At 32.2% G+C, this 19,829-nt stretch overlaps 1 protein-coding gene and 1 non-coding gene across 4 annotated transcripts in view; both read left to right on the top strand.

The window, feature by feature from the left end:
• The window catches only part of NR2C1 (nuclear receptor subfamily 2 group C member 1), a 41,391-nt gene extending 23,095 nt beyond the window's left edge, over positions 1-18,296 (top strand). For 2 of the 3 annotated variants that reach the window (XM_016221772.2, XM_016221773.2), the window contains exons 8-14: positions 1,070-1,254; positions 2,455-2,614; positions 7,589-7,710; positions 11,960-12,099; positions 14,022-14,159; positions 15,828-15,933; positions 17,780-18,296. In XM_016221772.2, the coding sequence (XP_016077258.1) occupies positions 1,070-1,254; positions 2,455-2,614; positions 7,589-7,710; positions 11,960-12,099; positions 14,022-14,159; positions 15,828-15,933; positions 17,780-17,954 (1,026 nt within the window). In that variant the 3' untranslated portion in view covers positions 17,955-18,296. The remainder of the gene's footprint in view (positions 1-1,069; positions 1,255-2,454; positions 2,615-7,588; positions 7,711-11,959; positions 12,100-14,021; positions 14,160-15,827; positions 15,934-17,779) is intronic. The other variant, XM_016221774.2, reaches the window with a different exon arrangement.
• LOC148093923 (small nucleolar RNA SNORA48) lies at positions 12,289-12,423 on the top strand. The gene has a single exon (XR_015714153.1). It is a non-coding gene; the product is annotated as a small nucleolar RNA SNORA48 (small nucleolar RNA).
• Positions 18,297-19,829: the final 1,533 nt, after the last annotated feature.

Genomic DNA, 19,829 nt, shown 5'->3' with positions numbered 1-19,829 from the left:
ATGGAATAATTTGAGCATTTAGAAAAGAATGACTAATGGATTGAAACACATCAAATAGATAAAAATCTGTGAATTTAAATGATACTCAGAACTGATTTGTCACCAGTAGAGGTTGCTAGGACAATGGCTTATTGCTCTGAAAATTGGTAAATAAAAGGAGGAAGAATCAAGCACTTACCTGCCTTCACAGCACATATTATATTTCTGGGTAGTCAGAGTTAAGAAAAATTGTTTTAATAAAATGATTATAGCTAATTAATACACAAATAATGTATAAATATACATCATTAACAAAAATAAAAGCTTGAAGCCATGGGGAAAAGTGCAATGTGTAACAAAAGCTTAATATCTTAAATATGTAAAAGATTTTTCAGCTCTACATTTTCTGGTATTTAATACGCAGTGGCTGGTAAAAGTTGGCATCCTAGGAAGTCTGTTCAATAATACATTTACATTTTTTTCCTTTTTTCACTAATAATAATTGTATTACATTCTATACAACTTTATAATTTATGTATTACATTTTGGAAATTTTAACAGAATTTTAATATTAAAAAGGGACCATCTAACTTAAGTCTTTTTTTTAAATCCTCACTTTTGAGAATATGTTTTCATTGATTTGAGAGAGAGAGGAAGGGAAAGAGGGAAAGAGAGAGAAACATTGGTGTAAGAGAGAAACATTGAATTGTTGCCTCGAGTAATTGCCCCACCGGCGATGGAACCTGCAACCTTTTTGTGTATGAGACAATGCTCCAACAAACTGAGCCACCTTGCCAGGATAATTTAATAGCTTTTTAATAGAGGAAGTGATTGTGACATGGATAGATGAGCCATTAAGTGCCTTTTTTGGTTTGAAGTAACTTTTATATAAACATTGGAAATGTACCTAATGGTTTTTAAACATGTATTTTTCCCCCAAAGTTTCTAAATGATCAGAGCTCTTTGATTTTGCTTTTTAGGTTTCATCTTAATTAAAGTACTTTTCTTTTGGCATTTCATAATCTACAATTGGATATTTCAGATGTAAATACCAACTTTTAATATCTTTTTTTTTTTTTTTTTTTTTAAGGCTGAATCATGTCAGGGAGATTTAAGTACATTGGCAAGTGTGGTTACATCATTAGCAAATCTTGGAAAAACCAAAGATCTTTCTCAAAATAGTAATAAAATGTCTATGATTGAAGGCTTGAGCAATGGTGATACCTCTTTGTGTGAATTTAATCAAGAGATGCATACCAATGGTGATGTTTCAAGGTAAGGTCTGTTTTGATCTTAAGTGTCTTTTTGCTTAAGTGTCCTTTAGTATTTCTTGAAATATTTTTATGTTGAATACTATTTATACAAGTTTCAGAAAATATTTTTATTAGACTTAGAAGATTTAAGGCATAGTGAGTTTTAACTGAAAAACTGCATTTAATGTAAAATGTTTTCCAATAGGTTACATTCTAAATAATGAGCAGTAAGTGAATATTATATGTTAGAATTGTAGTCATAAAATTCAGGAATTTTTTTCCACTAAAGGTGATCATGTGGATCTGAAATTTCAGATAGTTTATTTGCCAGATTTTATCTTCTCTGTATTTAGAGTTAAACATTTATCTTTGTTAGGCTGTCATTTTCATTTTCCCTATTAATTTTTAGTGATAAAATAGATTTAAAGACTTAGTTAAATCAACTACAATTTTTAAGTTACACTTCAGGAAACTCATATCAGAATGCTATTTTTCATTCTCTCAATATTAATACTTAGGAGGTAGAAACCAGATTTCTTTGGGCTTTTTTCACACTCTGTCCATCATCTAAAATATTGAAGAAACTGCATTTAAGAGTCTCAATAAGTACTTTGTTGAACAGGAGCTTTTTAGTAACTTTAGAAGGCATCTCATTGAAAAATATGGGGAGCTATTTTGAATAATTATTTGCTAACAGTTAATTATTTGCCATTCTAATTTCAAATTCTTACAGTTTAGATGTAGGTATGTAACCACAAGTTTAAAAATATTCTCTAAATTTTTAAATAAAATTAAAACCTAACTTTGTGTTGTGTAGAACACAGTAAATTCATCATAAGTTCTAGCCCTTGTTCTTTCCAAATAACTGCTATATGTAACATAAATGAGCTGATATCTTGTTGTAACAAATGTATAACTTGTAAAAGCATATTTTCATACCACCTATAAGGATTTTTTCTTCCCCTTAATTATATAAGATTTTTTTAAAAGATTAGTTCTCTGGTAATACATTCATATATTTTTTCATGCTATACATATGAAGTCTAATTTGTTGTATTTGGAGAGTCATATATATCACTGAAATAGAATGTTCAGTGGTACACCAAAGTTTTATTTTCTAAGCAGTTTTTTAGGCCTAAATCTTAATTCCAGAATTTTATATAGAATTCTTATTTTATTGTGGAGATTGGCCAAGCTCACAGCTTCTGATGTCTCCTTATAGGGCATTTGACACTCTTGCAAAAGCATTGAATCCCGGAGAGAGCACAGCCTGTCAGAGCTCAGTAGAGGGCATGGAAGGAAGCCTAATTGCTGGAGACTCGAGCATAAATTACATCGAAAAAGAGGGGCCACTTCTCAGCGATTCACATGTAGCTTTCAGGGTATTTCCATATATATATTTTATAATTTTTATGTTGTATTATCCATTTTGATTTTAATCTTCCTTTCAAAAATCAAAGTATATTTGTTGTGCTTTTAAAAGTCAGAAATATCCCTGATAGAATTCAAAACAGCAGCTAAAACATATACGTTTGCCTATATAAAGTGGCTTAATAAATCCTGTTTATAAGTCATAGTTACAATATTAACTATGGGTTTAAGTCTATAAAAGTTAGCTTTTGGAACATTTATATATAATTTGCTTGTTTCTTAACTTTAAATATTGGCATCCATGATGTGTCAAGCTCACTGGTTTTGTTCAATGCCTAGCTACTATTTAGCATAAACCAGTATCTAAGACTCAGATACTCTTCTCTTACCATAGTAACTACAGAGAATTCCATTTATTATGTATTGTCCCATTAGCTAGCTCTCAGAATTATTTTAAGAAAGTAAAAATTATTTAATACATTTTAACTTTTGGTTTTTAGCTTTTTCTGCTTTAACCATTTTGGAGACGGTACAGTTGTAATTTCTGCTCCCCTGATATACATAAGTTTATGATGGAAACAGTGCATTTAGAGTACTAGAAACAATACATTAGAACATTAGAAAATAACTATAATATTTGATTTGTCGTTCAGATGTTTGTCATTCAGCTGTAGATATGCTGACCGTTGAGACCCTAATTAAGACCAGCTATTTTGACCCCTCCATTTTAACCACTCTGTATCTTTGCTCTGCCAGCTGTGAGTACTGTTAGCAAATCATATGCAGAGTGATTGGAAGCATGCAGGACATGTAGCAATACATAGTAGTCCTGGAATACTCGAGTGTAATTGCTAATAATTTTTCTATATATTATACATTGCCATGGGTTTCTTATGAAAATATACAGTTATCAGATAGATATATGTGTCACTGATAGAAATAATGATCACAAAATAAATCTAATTCTGGCCAAAATGGCATATGATAAATTTTATATTTGCATATTTTGACTACTTGGTAGAAATAGCCACAGAAAAAACACACAGTGACTTAAATAATGATTGCCCTAATTTGAGAGTCAATAAAACCAGTCTTTATGTAAAATTTTACAAAGATAACACAGAAATAATTAGAAATGCTTAATTTGCACTATACAAGAAAACTTTCATGAGGGCAATAAGAACAGGCAGTGGGAATAATCAGTGTCTTCCCTAAAAATGTGGTAGGTGCTAGGGACAGGGGTGGAGCAAAGCAAAACTGATTTTTCCCATTGCTCTTCCTTATTCTAAGTAAAAGGTATTTTTTGTGAGTTTTATTCCCCCTTTGGATTTAAATGGGAAGGAAGGATAAAAGATGTAGGAAGAGGACCCGTTGCAAGGTAGAAGTACCCGAGAATACTTCTTTAGAAAATAGTAGTCCACCTTTTTTATTGTTGATGTTGGTCCTTGAAGTTTTTTTTTCTTCTTTCAAATATTTGTTTTGGACAGATGAATAAGGCAAATAGAGCTTTTTCTTTTTTCCATTCCATCTTTAACCTGCTATACTCTGGATATTCTCAGAATCAGCACTGTAAAGGTTCTTACTCTCCTGAAAAAGACAGCTCCTCCTTTCCCTGATTTTTGTTTATAACTATACTCTGTGAAATCAAGAGTTTTTACTTTTCAGTGATTTCCCAGCCTGGTACTTTCATGGTTAGTTCTTTCATTGAGGTTTTATGGTCATGGTTTCAAGACCTGACATCTATAAATAAAAAAATCAGTTTTGTTAATTGCTGAGCTACAAATAGCATTTTGTTCCTTTCTTGCATTTTTATGTACAGTGCGTGTATTTGCAGCACGCTTTCACATACATTCTTTCATTTGAGCCTCATCACACTCTGTTGAGAAGGTTCAGATTTTTATTGTCATTTTGTGAATTTAAAAAGAGAGTTGGAGGTTTTCAGTGTCTTGTTCAGAGCAGCCCAGACACTAAGGAGAAATAGTCTAAGAATGCATCTTACATTTTTATTCTGAAGAATCTAGGACAGCAGAAATATTTAGCATTTCTATTAAACTTCAGAGTTTTGGGTGTGATTTCCTATACTTTCTCTCACTTGATTATTTCAATTTCCTGTACAAATAGTCAAGGTGCATAGTATTGCCATTTGGAAATAAGTATATGAAACAGAGAAAGACGATTTCCCAAATTGTTCTCTGAAATTTATTATCTCAATATTAGAACCACAATCCTAGTTACCACATGTGCCTGTTTGGGAGTCATTGTCATTTTCCCCAGCCTTGTTCCCTGATTGAATCCTAACCGTTCTATTAGAATTCCACTCTCTTCTCCATCTTGTCTTGTGCACTAATAACAGAATGATAACTGTTAAAAATCAATCCAATTATGTTACTTTCTACCTAAAAACCTTCAATAGCTTCCCATTGCCCATGTGAGATGAAGTCTGTGATCTTTTAGAACCCTCAGCATTCTGATTCAATTGCCCATTTCTCAGGCATGCCATTTCCTTTTTCAGCCTTGTCTATAGCTCATTCACTTTCCATTTTATTTCTTTATTGAGACTACAGCATACATACAGCACTTAGCTTACTGGTTCACAGTGAACTCTCATTAAATGGTTGCTGAATTAATATGTGATCCAGGGTCACACAACCAATTAATGACAAGTTGGGAGTGGAATCCAGATCTTCTAACTCAAGTAAAATGATTTTTTTTAAGCTATATTATGTAGCCCATTATGAGAATTACATGTAGAAACTGCTAGAAAGGTAATTGCAGAAAATAACTTGTCGATAGCTTAGTTTAGTCATATCTCAACACGAAAAAAAGTCATCTCAGTATATTAAATGTATATAATTTGAAAAATGTGTATAATTCAATTTATAAACCGAAAAGTCCACATACATTTTTGGGAAGCTTTAATATCTTTGTAGTAGAAATTTACCTTCTCTCAGTAGAGGAAGAAATATTTGTCTTTGCTATCTAAAAGAATTGTTTCTTTAGCCATCATTGGCTTTTGGATTTATAATGCTAGAAGTGTATCTTGCTTTAAGAACATTAAAATAGGTAAATTATGAGACATTTTCTTTATAATACAACATGGTAGTCTTAAACAATGAGTTCCTCTAGTGTATATTGCAAATGATTTCAGTTTTATAACTAAACGAAAGTTTTCAACATTACCACCACTTTTGTGTAAATCAAGGTGCATCTGTATCCTTTAACCCTTATATCCAATTTTTACGTATTATAAATATTTTATTTCTTTAAAAGCGATTTTAAACTATTTAGCAAAGGGTATTCTTTGTTGTTGTTTTGCATTTTACTTATTCCTCCTTCCTAAAACTAGTAATCTTTGGAAATTCCCTAGTTTTTTAGGCTTTTTTCTCTCCATTCACCTTGGGAAATTCTGAAAAGGTAAACGATAGCTCCCAGTTTGTATTACTTGGTATCATTTATAAAGACGTAAACCATTTTGAACAAGGGCAGCTAATGTTGAACAAGGGCAGTTAATATTTTTTACATTTTTATCTAACATTTCTGGAGAACTTTTATATTGTTTTGATAAAAATCTTTTGACCTGTTTGGCATCATAGACACCTTTGAGACTCTGTTGAAAGCTATATATCCATTCCCCAGAAAAATACATATGAGCACATCTAGCTACCCCACCCCAGCATTACCCACTGCTATTAATTGTGGTGTATTTCCTTCTTTCCTTTATTTATATATGTAAGTTGGATAATGTACATATTATTTTGCAGTTTTTTCCACTTAGATGTCTGTGAGATGTTTTTTTCTGGCCGTTACATCTTAGTTTATCTTTTCTTACTATTTTAATGCCTACAAGGTACTCTTATAGCATGGATTATTTTCTTTAGTGATGGAAATTTGGGTCTTTCCAGCATTTCCCTGTTAGGAGTAATGCTACAATGGACATCCTTATACATGCTTTTTTTGTACATGTATGCAAGAATTTTTCTGGAATAGAGACTTAGGAATGTTATTATTAGGTCACAGGACATACTCAGTTTTAAAATATTGATAGATAACAGCGAAATTGCCCTTCATTTTAATTACCCTCAGTTGTGTGTGAATACTTGTTTCCGTGTCATCACCTACACGTGATATTAATGATCATTTTGATAATTTAGAAATTTAAAAAAACATTTCTTATGGGTGAAATTACATTTCATTTATAGCAATAAAAGCTTTCTTTACCAAGATTTTCAAAAATGCTTTTAAAAGTGTTTTGGAGTAGGATATGTATCTTCAACAGTGGTTACACATTTAAAATAACTACCTAAGGTCAGCAGTACAAACTGGAAGCCTGTGAGTATTATGGCACAGACACATTCTATTTTACCTGTAGATTAAAAGGGGATTTTTTTACACATAACCTGCTCTTTGGAAAATGGAAAGCAGGCAGTACTGAGCTCTGATTCCCATATGTTTTTAGTATATTGAATTCAAGTCACAGCTGTGCCCTTTATCTGGGAGTATGCACTTTCCAGATGGCACCTGCAGACCTGTTTCACTCAGTATTCTCCTGACCTATAAGCATTTGAGTTTAACTCCATAGCCTAAAATTTTCTAAATGAAAGGAACATTTAACATGCAGAATTGCTTCTTAAACTGATTTGTTGTATACTATTAAGAAAGAAAGGAAGGAAGGAAAAAATACATTAGACCAAGACAGAAAGTAACCTTTAAAAACACAACCAGATAATATCCTGGTTGGATATATATTAAGTAGGATTCTGCTTGTCTGAATATTGCTTTGTTAGAAACTATGATCTACTCATTTATTCTAAATCCTATTTTTAGCTGTAAAATCCAGTGACTTAGATTATTTCAAGATTTGCCTTTTGGTGAATCTATTAGACTCATATGTAATATGTTATGTTTACATTTAATCTTTTCAAAGAAATGCTAATTTAGAACTGTCAGTCATAAGATTAATTTACCTCAATCCCTGTTCACACTAGCTCACCATGCCCTCTCCTATGCCTGAGTACCTGAATGTGCACTACATCGGGGAGTCTGCCTCCAGACTGCTGTTCTTATCGATGCACTGGGCACTTTCTATTCCTTCCTTCCAGGCTTTAGGGTAAGTGTTTTGAAGTCTTAAATATAAATGTAATTCTGTAGCACAAATGTACGTTAAACAAGAACTTTTATTTTGGGAGGATCTGCATTAAAAGAAAGAAAGTGGTATACCATAACTTAGGTTTCACCATTTATGTTACAAATCACGGCAGCTAGTATTTTCTGTATAATATATGTATGTGGAAGAGTATTCATATTTCATGATTTGATTAAGTTAACAATTCAAATGGGATATATGCAGTAGAACTGATAAATCATGGCCAGCATTTGTAATAGCCCGTCTCTGGATGACTTGAAGATAAGGAGCGTATAGGGATGTCCTAGGGTTGTTATTTCCCTTACACCACCAGTGTTCATCTCAGGCATTTTAATAAGGAGCTGAAACTTACAAATAGTGAATATGTTTAGAAATAGAAATAATTGTTTTCCAGTAATGTGATTGAGGGGGAAAAAAAGTAAACTCATCGTACCACTATAATTTAGAAGTTTGGTCTTTCTACTGAATAGCACATCTGTCGTCTGTTCTGAAGTAATCAGGTGTTAATGGAAATAGTCTACTATAAGAAACCTAAGCTTTACCTAAAGTTTGCCAGATTTCTTTAGATTGTTTTAGAGTAACTGTTGTGAAGAAGCAAAGAGACCATGGAAAATGTTAAACCTATAGTTAGAAAAGTATTATTCTAGTTACAGGACCCTTATTCTAGTTGCAGGACCCTACTCGCCAATATGATTTCGTAAACAGTTCACTTTCATATTCTGTACATCTGTTAACCCATTTGCCCAGTAGGAATAACTGCCCACCCTTTATCCTTAGGGAATATTTTGAATATAACTAAGAAACATCTGAATCATGACTTTAAAAGGCATACATAAAACCCCAATGTTTTTTGGTTTATTAATCAGCATGGATATACCATGCATTAATATCATGTATTAAATAATGTGCTTAAATAATATAATTACATAGACTAAGAGCCTGATTTGTAATGGTTAACCTTTAAAATGAATGTTAGCCCTTTCTCTCAAAATAACATTTAACTTTCAGAATTTCTCCACTCTGTATTTTAAGAAAAAATAAAATACAATGTAAATTTACATATTAACAGTTTATTTATTTTAAAGCTTTAAATGTAAATGTAGTTCCCTAACCTTGTAATTGGCATACTTAGGCCTTAAAAAGTAACCTGGTGCTGTTTTTTATAATTGGGTATCAATTATTATAGTAAAACCACAAAAGGAAGGATTTGGGGGGTAGTAATTTGAACTCCTTGAGTTATCTGTAACACCACTGATCTTAAGTACTTGTGTTAAGCGTGATTATCCTATGGAAATAGTCCAGATGTTGAAGAAACCAAAAATGAGGCCAGAGGTTTCTCTTTATAGCGTAGTATAACTTTATAGTGGCATCCACATTTCTCTGATCTGTATTAAAAATCAAGTTCAATGTAACAGCCACAGGATTATCACTAAATAATTTATGGTTTGAATTAATCAGGTAGATGAGGACTCAGTACTCGTGTTAGTATTTTTATAAAGTACATTATTATGAGTGGAACCCCTGAGTCCTGAGAGGGCCACCTTGTCGGTTTTTGCTAGGCACTGCCAGATTGTCCTCCAAAAAGATGTAGAGACAGTTTACACCTGCATCAGCAGTGTACAAAAATGAATGCTTATTTTCCTCACACCCTCTTTAATTCTGGATTTTATCCATCTTTTCTGATAAATGAAAATAGTATCTTGTTATCTTTTATTTTGTTTGAGATTAAATTTTAAATGTTTTTTATATGGAGATTTAAAAATACTGATTTTTTTTCATTTAAACTTTACTTTTAAATAAATTTTAAATGGCCAATTTTTTATGGCAAGTAATCTTCTCAGATAATGGAAAAGAGTGATCAGCCTGGAGTAAAAATTACACCTGAAAAATTCCCAGTGAAAAAAAATACTTTCTATAACTCTTAAGTTGGCAATATAAGCTTTGTTTGAATATATTCAATTCTAAAATGTCATAAAGAAAGCTATGGGTTTTAACTTGCTTAAATGATTTCTGTTAAATACACTGATTATCCTAATTTTAATGATTTATTAAGAAGAAAATAATTTAAGTACCTTTCATCAGTATGTATATATTTCCTATCTGGATGTTCTTACCAACTTAAATTTCTTTGGAGAAAAAAAATCTTATATTTTCACTATATTATTTATAATAAAGTGTATAGGTTTTCGTTTAAAGATTGTTTGATAGGAAAAGGTCCATGCCTACAGCTTTTCTGTTTTTTCTAAATTCTTACTTCTCCCTGTTCTGTATCCCCTGAAATCAGAAATCATTTGCTGGATTTCTTCTGTATGCCACCTACTGTGGTGTTGACAGAGGTACAGAAATGAATAAGCCTTCAGTAAGGTTTTTAATCTAGTATAGGAGACAGACTCCTAAACCAATAAATTAGAATACCATGAAATAAGTATAAAATATAAGTGAATATGTGACACTGAAGGAAGAATGATGAACTGTCTTGGGAGAGGAATGTGGTAATAGAATGTTGTTTTTGTTTTGTTTTGTTTTTTAAGTGAGCTCTGAGCTATAGGTTAAGGGATAAAAAGGCATTAACCAGTGAAAGGATATTTAAGAAGGGTGCAGGAGTTATGTCAGAGGAATCAAGGTGTGGGAGGTTCCCCTGGTCTTGTCTGAGAGATCCATGCATTAAAACATCTGAAACACTATTCACCATGGGCAAGACATGTTAGCAACCGAAGTGTCCTTGGATAGACGACTGGATAACGAAGATGTGGTACATATATCCAGTGCACTACTACTCGGCCATAAGAAAAGATGAAACACTGTCATTTGCCACAACATGGATGGATCTTAGAAATACCATGCTAAGCAAAATAATTCAGACAGAAAAAGTCAAGAACCATATGATTTCACTCAGATGGGATATAAAACTGAAACTCATAGACACAGACAGCAGTATGGTGGTTACCAGAGGGGAGGGGGATGGGTAGTAAAGGGTGAAGGGGATCAGATACATGGTGATGGAAGGAGACTGGACTTTGGGTGGTGGGCACACAATGCAATATACAGATGATGTATCAGAATTATACACTTGAAACATATAATTTTATTAACCAATGTCACCCCAATAAATTTAATTAAAAGAAAAAAGTTAATAAACTGCTGACTCATAAAAAGACCGTCGTTTAAAATAAAATGTTCAAAAATTATTAAAAAAACAAAAAAAACAAGAAAGGAGGATAGCATTTATTAATTCACTCAACAGTTTTTATTGAGTACTTACTATGTGCTGGTTTTCACCTCAAGTTTGGCCTTTGTTCTTTCTTCCCAGATTATGATTCCCCTTGGTTGTTTTTTTCCCCTCCAAGTTCTTTTCTGTTTTTCTCTACTCAAGTGACTCAAATGCCAGCCCTTAGTAAGGCCTTCCCCAACCACCTTACCTGAACATAACCCCCCACCTCCATTTTCTAATGCAGCATCCTACTTTATAGTAATGTTGAAATTCTACTACCTGAAACTAACTTAATGTATGGATAGCCATATGTATATGTGTGTGTGTTATTTATATAAAATATTTAAATTGATTTATGTTGCCCTTCTGTTTAATGAAGGCAGACTTAATCCATCTCGTTTGTTGCTATTTCTCCAGTGCTTCGAACAGTACCTGGCTTTTATACTTTATGTCAAGGCCTGTTCACATATTTCTTACATTTGTGTGTCATAATAACTGAGCTATATATAAGATATATAGAGTCTCTGCATTTTATATAGTGAAACAGCCTGAGAAAGAAACCATTTTCTCCCAGGAATTTGGTTGCTTACCTACCATCAAATAATTTTAATTGCCCATTTTTTGAAAAAAGAGTATTTATCTGCATTTAAAGCAAAATAAAACTTCAGAAAGGTTTTTTAAATGTATGCTTTTGCTTTTAAATTTTTTAAAACAATCTTTATGCTACCTGTGTCCAGGAAATGTGGGATTAAAGCCCCAACTTCTGTAGTTTGAAACTGGCTGATTAATGAGCTAGCTAATTAAATTTTAATCCTTCCTCATCAAGCTGTCAGGTATATGGAACACAGAATTGATCAAGTCCATGCCCAGTTCATCTTTCTAGAGTAATTGTACTTCCGGAGTCTTTTACTTTTAAATATATGAGTCAGCTACAAAGTTTATAAAATATATTTTAACAATATCTGATTTGTGTGTGTGTGTGTGTGTGTGTGTTCTTAATAGGCAAGAAAACAGCATATCATTGGTGAAAGCTTATTGGAATGAACTTTTTACTCTCGGTCTTGCCCAGTGCTGGCAAGTAATGAATGTGGCAACTATATTAGCAACATTTGTCAATTGCCTTCACAGTAGCCTTCAACAAGGTAAAAAGCACCTTATTTATTTCTTTTTTGAGGATATGAGGGGATGTCAGTTTTTAAAGTGTTAATATTAAAGTTACATATCTGATGATAATGTCTTAGATACCAGTATCCTTTTTACTTTAGATAATTTTTACATTTTGATAATTTCATTGATCACTGAAAAAATATTTTTGAATATTTAAAATTTTATATCCCTGACCTGGGTAGAGTTGCACCGGGTTTGGTGGCGCTTGTCTCATCAGCCAGGGACAAAGTAACTCCTTGTTTGTACCAGCTTGGCTTTTGGTCAGTGCCCCATGCCTGGTTCATGCTCTGGACACATGAAAAAAATATATTTTAATTTTAAAATATTTTAAACTACAACAAAATTGAAACAAGCATATTTAACTCTGGCCGGCTATTTCTGACCAGGCCTTGTAAATTTTTGTACTTTGGTATAGGTACCAAGGAATCCAGGGTTAGCATATGTAGAAGTGATTAAATGTTTTAAAATGTATTCTCCCAACCAGTCTTTAAACTACCTTTCTTCATTTTTATTTATTTATTTTTAATTTTTTAATTTTTTTACCTTTCTTCCTTGTAACCCTTTGAATTCCAAGATTTTTTTTGTCAGTTCACCAGGTTATATTCTCTTATTTAATAAGGCCTGAAGAGTGATGGAACAATCCTTACTCTCTTTTTTCCTTTTCTTGATGCCAAGGTAATTACAACTCTCATTCATTTAAGGAGACAGGCAGTCACTGATTTGTAAATATTTAACTTCAGAATGCCATGTGACTGACCAAAAATGTGTCCCATCCTCAAATAGAAACTGCCGCTTGAGTTTAGGAATAATTTATAAATGGGAATTATGTTTTATTTCCTTACCATATTCCATTTCTTATTTTTTTATTATTTTAAATGTTTTTATTGACGTCTGAGAGTGAAAGGGAGAGGAAGAGAGAGATTGAAACATCAATGATGAGAGTGGTTGATTGGCTGCCTCCTGCACGCCCCCTTCTGGGGATCCAGCCTGAAACCTGGGCATGTGCCCTGATCTGGAATCAAACCTTGATCTCCTGGATCATAGGTTTGTGCTCAACCACTGAGCCATGCTGGCTGGGCTCTTATTTTTAAATTATATGCTTCCTCTTCCTATTTAATGGGGGAGAAATCACCTTAAAATCTCATCAACAGTAGATCTTAGAAAGCAGCACCACATCCCCATTTTATTTGTGGACTACTGATCTTGATTCATTTTTCATAAGTTTGTAATGCATTATACAGTCTACCTTCACTAAAGCTGTAGTTGACTAGTCAGATGTGTTTCAAACATATCCCTACACAGAAAATTAAAATATTTATAACAGAAATTTGACTCAATTTTTCTTTGGTTTTGGCAGTGTATTTTGCGAAATATTTTTATTTTAGTAGTGTTGTTAACTTTTAAAAATCTAGATGACTTTGCTCATTTTTTAAAAATCAATATAAGCTTAAATAAAATCCTATTACCAAAATTTGAATCTTTTGAACTTTGGTTGGCCAGTTTGTCTTTACAGCTTATCTTCTTAAAGGGTTTTTTAAAATTTTATTTATTATTATTTTTAAATTTTTGTTCAAAATATTACAGATGTCCCTTTTTCTCCCCAACGACCCATTCTGCCCCTCCCCACTCCCTCTCCACACCATTGTCCGTGTCCTTGGGTTGTGCATACTTAAAGGGTTTTTTATACGAACAGTTTGTTTGGTTTTTCTTGAATGAAGAGTGTCCAGAGATCATTAATCAGTTTCATCTATACTTGCAGAGACACTGAATTTTAAACATTCATAGATTGTTTATATTTAAAGCTGAAAATTAGAAGGAAATATGTTGCATAAAAATAGTCATAACATTTCATCAGAAAACTAGAAGCTTTTGTTTGCTTGTTTGTTTTTAATTAAAGATAAAATGTCAACAGAAAGAAGAAAATTATTGATGGAGCACATCTTCAAACTCCAGGAGTTTTGCAACAGCATGGTTAAACTCTGCATTGATGGATATGAATATGCCTACCTGAAGGCAATAGTACTCTTCAGTCCAGGTACATAAATATTGACTTCTTACTTAGAATACAACATTTGAGGTTGTGGTGAAATTAGAACCCTCTATCCTGCTGGTGGGAATATAAAATGATGCAGTTAAAGTAGAAGTAAGTGTTCATCAACAAATGAATAAATAAACAAAATGTAATATATGCATACCATGACTATCATTCAGCTATAAAATTAAGTTCTGACACATGCTACAACATGGATGAACCTTGAAAACATTATGCTAAGTGAAAGAAGCCAATCACAGAAGACCACATATTACATGATTGCATTTACATGGGATGTCTAGGATAGACTAATTTTATAGACATAAAGTAGGTTTCATAATTACCAGGGACTAAGGAGAGGGAAGAATTGGGAGGGGCTGCAAATGGATCTAGTTCTTTTGGAGTGACATACATATTCTAAAATTAGATGATGACGCTTGCACAATTCTGTGAATAATCTAAAACAGTTGAATTAAGCACTTTAAATTGGTGACTTTTATGAATGTTAGACCCTTATCTGGGTATGAAAAGGAAAGTAGAAATCAGTGAAGTGACGTCATCGACCTTTAGCTCTGTTGTCACATCAACATTTCAATTCTTACATATACTTTGCTGGGTATCATTAAAAGGCAAAATGAGAAATGAGTGTTGTATTAATGAGGTAAATTTCCAAGCATCTTATTAGAGTTACCAACAAATAGAAAATGGGTCTTTTATTTTCCTACCAGTTTCTAGGTTTCACATTTGGTAAAGTGCCAGTAAGCTCAATAATCAATTATTGATTGTTCTCTTAGGCTCTGTATTTTTCATTTTGGCATGTATTTCTATTCCTCTGTATCATAATAAAATTATCTTAGGAAACCTGCTTCTTACCCCATTGGTACCAGTAAGATAATTAAAGCTTTTTTTGTACTGTTTCTTATAATGTTTCACATAACATGTATCTCCATTTTTATTACAACCAATTTGCTGTTTTCCTTAAAATTGAAAGAACATAGATTGAAGTTAGAGGTATGATGTAATTTTATTATGTATTCCTGGTATTTTCTATTCATTATGTTTTAAATTGTCTTCAGACAAGACAGAGCTTTCCATATTTTTAATATTCCTTAAATATAATTTTTATGAAGCTCTTTCAATAATTCCATTTTTGTGAAATTTTATAGTGAACATTGAAATGTTTATAGATTATTTTGTATTTCTATGTTACAATTTTTCTAATAGAGATGATATTCATAGTACCTTTTTACCTGTCAACAGTGAGATTCTTTTTAAATAAATAATATAATATAGAACATAATCTGCAAATATTTCATTGGATTAAAAATGTCTTTTTAACTAAGCTAAGTCATTTTCCTTTTTCATTCCTGTTCAAAGCAAAATGAGCAAAATTCCTTCTGCCACTTTTGGGATAAATTAAAATACCATCTATTTTAGTAGAACTCATTTGTCTCATTTTTTATAGATACTAGAACATGTATATGAGATAAAATAGTTTTAAGGGTTTCAAGTACAGTGCCTGGTATTTAGTAATAGTTATGGAAAGAGCCACATATATGATGAGGCTTCATTTTTGACTGAACTGTTCTCATCCCCTTCCATCTCCACTCTACGTGGCTTCTTAAAAGAACATTCCGAAGTAGGGTAACAATATATTCTTTCATGTTTCAGATCATCCAGGTCTAGAAAACATGGAACAGATTGAGAAATTTCAGGAAAAGGCTTATGTGGAATTTCAAGATTATATAACCAGAACATATCCAAATGACACCTACAGGTATCTAAAAGTTAAATGCTATTTAACTAAATTCATCTTAAACTTTTATGTGACTCTGTTAGTTATTTTTCCATGCCAAAAGTAATTAAAATGTTCTAGTCAGCCTTTACCTTTGAAACAGCTACTGTTATTAAAAGTAGTATGCATTATTGCAATTGCTTTAATGTAGTATTTCATCTAGTTCTTACATTTTATATGGGGGCAACTTTGGCACACAGAGATTAAGTAACTTGCTCAAGGTCACACAATAAATGGCAGAGCCTGACAGAACCCAGGTAGTCTGGCAATAGTGCCCAAACTCTTTATATTAATTAACTTTGAAATTTGGTTTATGTTATTTCTTCTAATGTATTTCTTGTCAGTGTCCTTTGAAAAAAATTTTTGCAAGATCAGTTCAGTTTTTGAAGAGGGACAGTATTGTAGAGTAGTTAAACTCATGGCTATTAGAGCCAGAGTACCTAGGTTTGACTCCTGACCTTAACCTTATTAGCTGTATGACACTGGGCAAATATTTTAACTTCTCTGTTTTAGTTTCTTTACCTGTAAAATGGAGATAATAATAGTGTCCACATTTTATAATTTGTTTAACAGTCAAATAAGTTAGTATATGTAAAGAGCTTAGAATAGTGTCTGTTTCATCACAGGGCTATATAAATGTGTTTACTAACATTTATGTAACATACTTCAAGCTAGTAAAGAACATTCCATATATAATAATGTTTTACACAGTAAGTAATACATTTATAAGCCAGTTCCATCGTGAAAATCAGTCTTAGTTTATGTAACCAGTTTTCTTATCCTACTTCCTACCAGTTCTGTGGATGCAACTCAGCTGGTGGGAACAAAAGGAACTGAGTAATTTGAGGAGTAGAATACATGGCTATAGGAAGATCACTTAATCCTGGGGCTGCTGGTTTCATTTGGTCTCAAGCATTGGAGTACAAGACCTTAGACTAGAGGAAGGATAAACATTACCACGAGCTTTTTGGAAAGGTGGTTCTTTTGTTGTTGGTTTTGTCATGATTGTTTTTCAGTTGTTTTTTTTTAAGTTTCTAAAGTTGTTTTATGCCACATTATAAAATAAATACAGTACTTAAATTTTATCTCCTTTAGATGCACAGCTGTTTGCTGACTTCTATTTCATTAGGTTCCAGGTGCTTTGACTGATCTCTGGACTTCTTTCTCAATTTCTTACATTCCTAGTTACTTAAAAATAATAATTTATCTTTAGATAGCAGTTTTCAGTGTATAATGTGCTTTCACACAAGACATCCTGCCAAAATTTAAGAACCTCACTACACAGAAACTGACAGATCATTTGATTACTTTTCACAAAAGCACTGAGAGAGGCAGGGAGTAAGTGACTTACACATTCACATAGCTAGGGGACAACTGAATCAAGATTTGAATCCAGTGATCTTGATTCCACAGTCTGCTTTTCCCAGTAATAACAACTATTGCCTATTTTACCATTCCTGGTAGTTTTTTGTAAAACAAAATCAAGGAAAGTATCATTGAGCCTTGTGTGCCCTGATAACACAAAATATTGCTGTTCTTACAACCTCACATGAGCTCCTAACCCATTCTTAAGTATATAGCTTGAACCATGGTTTAATAGCATAGTAGTTAAGAGCAAGACTTTACTATAAAGTCTTTCAGACTGCACTTACATCCAGTCGATTGCCATACATTCTATGGCTTGAATATGAAGGTTTTTATTTAAAATTTTGAAAATTAGATCTTTATTAAATTAGGCCACAAACAATATACATGCAGAAATTATTCATACTGTTCTACTAAATCTGTCTTTGATTTATAACTTTGCCCTCCACCCCCTTTTTTTTAGGTTGTCCAGACTACTACTCAGATTGCCAGCTTTGAGATTGATGAATGCAACCATCACTGAAGAACTGTTTTTCAAAGGTCTCATTGGCAATGTACGGATTGACAGTGTTATCCCACATATTTTAAAAATGGAACCTGCAGATTATAACTCACAAATAATTGGTCACAGCATTTGAAAGCTGAGAGCTCAATGTAAACTTACTGTTCTTTCTCAGAACACAAGACACCAAATTGAACTCATTGTTTTCAGGGCACCTGGAAGTTTTGACTTTAAAAAATAACCAAAAACCAAGATATTTTTATTTTGACTTTCTTAAGAAGAATTTTCAAAGTGACTGGGCAGATAGCAGGAATTAGAATTTTTCTTCCTGTCTTATTTAAGTGAATAAGAAATACCATGAATTTAATCTTGGTTAAGATGATGCGTAAAGCCGTCACCTTTTAACTATCTAAACTAAGACCTCTCGTTATATCTTACTTTATTTGGTGAAACAAATAAATTAGTCTTTTTTTCAGAATTGTGTTCTATTCATGTTTAACTTCGTTATGAACTAGTACAAACACTTGTCAGAAATCTCTGAGGATATCCTTGTATACTCTCCAATAATATAATCTGTTTTAATTACTTTGTCAAAAGATTATTTTATGCTCAATGGTGTAATGATAACATTAGAACCAGAGGAAATAATAATTGAAAAAATATATATATATATATATTTTGTCTTTTGTGAATATTATGGCACCCATAGCATATACCACTCTCATTGCTGGCAATGAGACAGGTCATTTGTGATCTTAAGATTTGACTTTTTTAGTGGTGTATATTATTAGTTACGAGCACTTTTTATTTATGTATGTAGTAGAAAATTGTTTTTGAGTATAAGATGGGGTTCATGTTTTAATATTTTTGGTTTACTGAAGTGTTTTAAAAGTAGTAGAGACTGGTTGAGCCCAAAATGTTTCAGTATTGCAAAATAGATCTTAAAAGTGTTGCTCTTCCATTCCACAAAAAGCATCTGTCCTCTCCCTCTTTTCTGATCTGCATTATATAGTTTCCTGACCCTTCCATGGGTGTTAGCCAATTTCTTTTAGGTCATTAGAAATACACAGTTTGTTAAATAATGGATTTGTGATAGCCAATCTGTGTTTTCAAGGTGAGTGAAACAGTTATTTTAAAGCAGTTGATAATTTTTTAAAATTAAAATTTTTTAATATATAAAGGAATATGCACTGATTTTTCAGTGTAAAGAGGGGAGGGCTATTTTAGTATGATTATCAGCCTAAAGCCTTGTTATTGCTACAACAAAAGCATTTTAAACTCCGTGGATATCTTCCACAGTAATGTTTTCCATTGCAAACCTGATTCTGTTAAAATATTTATTTGCTCTGATTTCATGATTAATTATTTTGGTATGTCTATTTCTTGTTTTGTTATTAAAAACACACACACAAATGGAGATTTCATTGTGTACTCATAGTATAGTACATCTTTTACAAAAATTTTTGCAATAGAAAAGCTGAATTTTGGGGGAGACTGTGCATTTTGCTAATTACTACTTTATAGTAAATCAAAGTTTAAAAGTATCAACTTAAAGTTTTTATGACTTATTTAGGAAAACTCTTTTCCCTGTTTAAAACATGATTTTTGTCATTAGGTTCATTTATAATATCAGCTGGGGAAAACTACATTTACTGTAAAACATACAAATGGGAAAACTGGTAGGTTCATGCCTTTATAAACCCAAAGAAGTAAGACAGAGATTTAGAAATAATGTACTAGTGGTCAGTTAACACACATGTTTCTTGCAGGTATTTTTCCTGAATAAATTTGTAGTTACATTTGGAAGTGTTTTTAGAACTATATTAAAATGTGACCTGCATTACAAATTTCTGTTTCCTGACAGTATATTTGATTTCAGAGTTCTGTTTGTTGACTAGTTATCCTTTTGTTTGTCACATTGTTAAGAAATCTCTAGTAAGATTTATTATTAAAGTACTTCCAGGAAGGGAAAACTATGGAAAACATTTCCATATCCATTATTTTAGAATTA

This window comes from Miniopterus natalensis, chromosome 2 (assembly GCF_054644295.1).
Source record: "Miniopterus natalensis isolate mMinNat1 chromosome 2, mMinNat1.hap1, whole genome shotgun sequence".
NCBI lineage: Eukaryota > Metazoa > Chordata > Mammalia > Chiroptera > Miniopteridae > Miniopterus > Miniopterus natalensis.
The sequence above is the reverse complement of the archived record's forward strand: the minus strand, read 5'-3'. Positions and strand labels throughout refer to the sequence as shown.